This window comes from Aspergillus affinis (genome assembly GCF_023601865.1).
Source record: "Aspergillus affinis strain CMG 70 chromosome Unknown NODE_281_length_8318_cov_106_338915, whole genome shotgun sequence".
In the NCBI taxonomy this organism is placed as follows: domain Eukaryota; kingdom Fungi; phylum Ascomycota; class Eurotiomycetes; order Eurotiales; family Aspergillaceae; genus Aspergillus; species Aspergillus affinis.
The window spans coordinates 4,169-8,318 of NW_026516062.1; the positions used below are offsets into that span (position 1 = coordinate 4,169).

At 46.0% G+C, this 4,150-nt stretch overlaps 2 protein-coding genes across 2 annotated transcripts; both read left to right on the forward strand.

The window, feature by feature from the left end:
• Nucleotides 1-836: 836 nt before the first annotated feature.
• KD926_005580 (uncharacterized protein) lies at nt 837-1,379 on the forward strand (the record flags this gene model as incomplete). Its single annotated transcript, XM_053095580.1, has 1 exon — nt 837-1,379. One exon carries the CDS (start codon nt 837-839, stop codon nt 1,377-1,379), a length of 543 nt encoding a protein of 180 aa, XP_052949765.1.
• A 473-nt stretch (nt 1,380-1,852) lies between these two features.
• Nucleotides 1,853-2,708, forward strand: KD926_005581 (chaperonin 10-like protein; the record flags this gene model as incomplete). The annotated part of the gene is made up of 3 exons (XM_053095581.1): nt 1,853-2,160; nt 2,235-2,367; nt 2,436-2,708. 3 exons carry the CDS (start codon nt 1,853-1,855, stop codon nt 2,706-2,708), a joined length of 714 nt encoding a protein of 237 aa, XP_052949766.1.
• Between the last annotated feature and the right edge of the window lie 1,442 nt (nt 2,709-4,150).

Consider the following 4,150-nt stretch of genomic DNA (forward strand, 5'->3'; position numbering starts at 1 on the left):
AGCATACCCCAAATATTATAGCTTCGGAACAAAAGGAACAAACTACAGTGGCTGGAATCTATGAATAAAATAATCTAAACATCAGCTAGCTTACATTAATACTAGTGTCGGTTGACTTGGTCATTGCCCTAAGCAGATATCCTATCGATTCAACGGAATGTGGGTATATGCTCGGTAGGTAAAGGTGAAGTGTCATTTCTAAACTACAATCTGCCTAGCCATTTATAACTCCACTTGCTTACACCTATGCATTCCTGATCCATTGGTATGTCATTTGGAATGGTAGGCCAAGTCTAGGCCAAGCAAGGTGCTGTGCGGTATGTGGATTAGGTCAGGATACTCCACCTCTCTAGTCTGGTTGACAATATTGTTCCAACAACTAGATACCATTTATTGCTTTGCTGTCAATCAGGCAGCCGTATTAGCAACTTGAATATAAAAGCAATGGGATCCGGTGTCCTGCGCGTGAATACCGAGTACCCATGCCATGCTCAAAATAAACCCGGGTTTAAACTAGATATAATTACTAGATAAATTTACGAATTGTCTTTGTGGCAAGTACAATCATACGAATGGGAAATGGGATTAGTTGTGCACATATTGTAAGTGTTACTGTTATACACAGGTGGATAGTGACTTACTACCTAGATAGGTATTGCTGGGCGACGTGTGAAGGGATGGTTTAGTTAGTTTGTAGGGGTAGGAAAGGATAGGAGTAGTGATTCTGATTCTATGAATTCAAAAATTTGCTATCTAATACTTCTAAAACACATAATAATAAACCGTTTATTCTTCAACAGCTTCGGAAGACTACATCTGTTGCATTTGGGCCGAACATGAAACAAGCCCTAGTCTCATACGGTCTGGCTATCGTCAACTTGCAGCGCCTGATGCGTGTGAAGGAGCTATTCGCAAAAGCTGATCAAAGCAGGCATGACCAAGAACGTCGTTATTCATCTCATGCTTTTTGGGACTATATGGAGTACCCAGACTGGATTCTGCTTGAAATTGACGCAAACATGCAGATACGCCAGGAGCAAGTTTCTGTAGCACTGGGGATGGCCGGTCCTACCTCAGGATCAAATTCTGTCCCTGCAGGTGAACATGGGCCAAAGCAAATTTCAGTTATCATGCTGATAGTCGCATGCGCATTGACTAATTGTGGAAACCTTGTTAGGCTTCTAGTACCAAAAGCACTTACAACTCAGACCGCGCAGGTTCTTCGCGACCGGCTAGGAGGCCTGGTCGGCAAGGAGCTCATACACATTCCATTCTCACGGCGCACTCCCACGACCAGACTTCCGCAAAACCCAACTTGGGTCGAAGGTCTTGACCCAAAACCCAACCCGGACCCAACCCGGACCCAATGCTGGTGTTGAATATCCTGGTCACTGGGAGCACGTGCATGCATACATATTTACCTGGCTACCAGCCTCTCTGTATCTAACACAACACAATCAACTCTCATCAATAATACCAACATCGAAGCATCACTTATTAAACAACAACCATCAACTCCCATCAATAATATGAACACCGAAGCATCACTTATCAAACAACAGGTAGCATCTTGGACCCAAATATCTGTCAAGAACGGGTTTGGGTACTTGGTATTGAGCTACCCGCGGGTCCTGGCGAGGTTTAGATCTGCCTAGTAACCTTGAAATAATTCACGTGGTCTATTTCGTTGGGAGAGTCTAGAGATAACTAGTTAGTTAAATACCGCATGCTTATAAATATAATTTGGGGGCCATCCCGGGGCTGGGAACATTCTATATAAATTATCAACAACGCATCAAGCTACCAGAGATATACGTGACCTTACAACAATTCAGGAAAATCACCAGCAATCATGAAGGAGGCCTTTGTGGACAATGATATCTCACTGACAATCCGAGACACCGATATTCCCGTCCCTAAAGCTGGCCAGGTCCTTATTCACGTGGTCGTTTCTGGCACCAATCCTAAAGACTGGAATCCCTGGTGGCCAATAGACGGGACACCCACCAATCAAGGAGATGATATCGCCGGATACATCGAGGCAGTGGGGGAGGGCGTGATGGGATTCCACAAGGGCGACAAGGTCGCTGCGTTCCATCAAGTGATGACACCTCATGGTAGCTACGCCGAGTATGCGATCGCGCCCGAGTACACGACCTAGTTGGAGCCTTTGTGATCAAATTTGCCCGGCTTTCCAATATCCACCCGCTTATCACGGTAGCTGGCAAAGGCAGCGCCTTTGTCGAAACTCTTATCGATCGTGAGAAGGGTGACACGATAATCGACTATCGTGAAGGTGACGAGGTCGTTCGGGCAAAGATCAAGGAAGCGGCCGGTGGGCGATCTATACACTACGCATACGATGCGGTGGGCGAACATGGAAGTCATCATAAAATGGGGAGATCACTACCATGCTGTCTAACGGTGACCGCCAGCCCTACGAGGGAATTATCATGGGCCAAACTATAGCGGGATCGGTTCACATGCCTCCCGCAGCAGGCAAAACAGTCGAGGATAACGAGTTTAGTGCTGCTATCTTCCAATTCATTGGCCGTGGTTTGGCGCAGGGCTGGTTCTCGGGACACCAGTATGAAGTGCGCCCGGGTGGGTTGACTGGACTTGAAGGGGCGTTGCAGGATCTTAAAGCGGGCAAGGCGTCTGCTATTAAGTACGTGGTGCGTATTGGCGAAACGGAAGGAGTGATATAGATTTCAGCTTTGACGCGGGTTATCGCTGTTCTCCGGGTGTGGCGCTGAGAAGGACGGATGTCAGGGTGTAGATGGGTACTAAGATAGGAGAGTGTATAGGAGGTTCTTGTACGGAATAATATACGGTGTTATACGTCATGCAGTTGGTCTGGAATTTAATCTTAAAAAATTATTATTTATGTATTTATCTTCATGAGGACTAGCATGGTAACGGGTAGGGGCCGGGAAACAAAGAGTGAGTCTCTAGGGGGCAAACTGTTTTTGATGTTGGTATTGATGATGAGAGTTGATTGTGTTGTGTTAGATACAGAGACTCAAGCCAAGGGTATTGTTTTTTCTGTTTGTACTGTTTACCTTGTTTGCCAACCATCTCCTACTCAGTCCGCCCACTTTCCCTTCCTTCCCTTCCTTCCCTTCCTTCCTTTTCTAAGCTTGAAATTTTAGTCTTTTAGTACCAAATGAATCAGTTTTAATCATCTTGATTGGCTTTCACACCGCAAATGAAGTGGTGCTTCTCACCGTGGGTTTTTTATTTTCAGTGAGCCTCCCCTGGCACTCGGCAGAGTCTATGTACCAACGAATGAAATTTTTGATGCAAACAATAACTGGAGCAGGGATGCCAATCGGGGGGACATAACCAGATGTTTCATAATTCTCTTTGACAAGATACCTGATGAACGTAGTTAGCAGGAGCCCAGTTTCCAGTTTGCTCGGGACCCCTTACTCCGTGTATAGGGTGATACATTGGTGCTGTAGGTCCTTAGTTTCATCCAGGCGGTTATTTTTATCCCTGATAACGTCTTCTTCCTGGTGGGCTCTTGAGATATACTGTAAGGCACAAAACCGTCAAGGTAGGTATGTATTAACGAAGAATAAGCTGCATAGAAGGCAGCGAATTCTGCGGGAGACTAGCTACTACTCATACTACTTTGCGGATCAGTGACGGAGTCACGTATCTGCAGATACCGAGAGGTTCCTGACATATACCCACAAGCAAGACGCCGCTCACGACGCTTCTTCCGGGCATCTTCACGGCACCCAAAGGATCTTTTGCCCATAGTCAGCGAAGAGATCAAAACATGAAGAATAAGAGAGCAGGTATCTGGATATGCGTGAGGCAAGTTGAGAAGAGGAAAGGAACGAGATATTGGCTGCTTGATCAGCTCGCAAACGGGATAGAGACATCCTTTTTATACCTTTTCCGGAGCTATTGTGATAAATAATGACTTGCGTTTGGTGAATTTTGCCACTTCAGGGCTTTCCAACACCCCATCACAATTCTGGTTGCGTCTTATACAACGAGAATTTTGGCGGTGGGTATTGTAGAGACGGTCAATTTGGTATCGTTGTCAGGCTAACGATAACTAACGTATCCGGTAAGCGGGCGCCGCACGCAAGCGAGCGCCGCAGCTCCGTATCCCATACTAATTCACCGTTTTTTA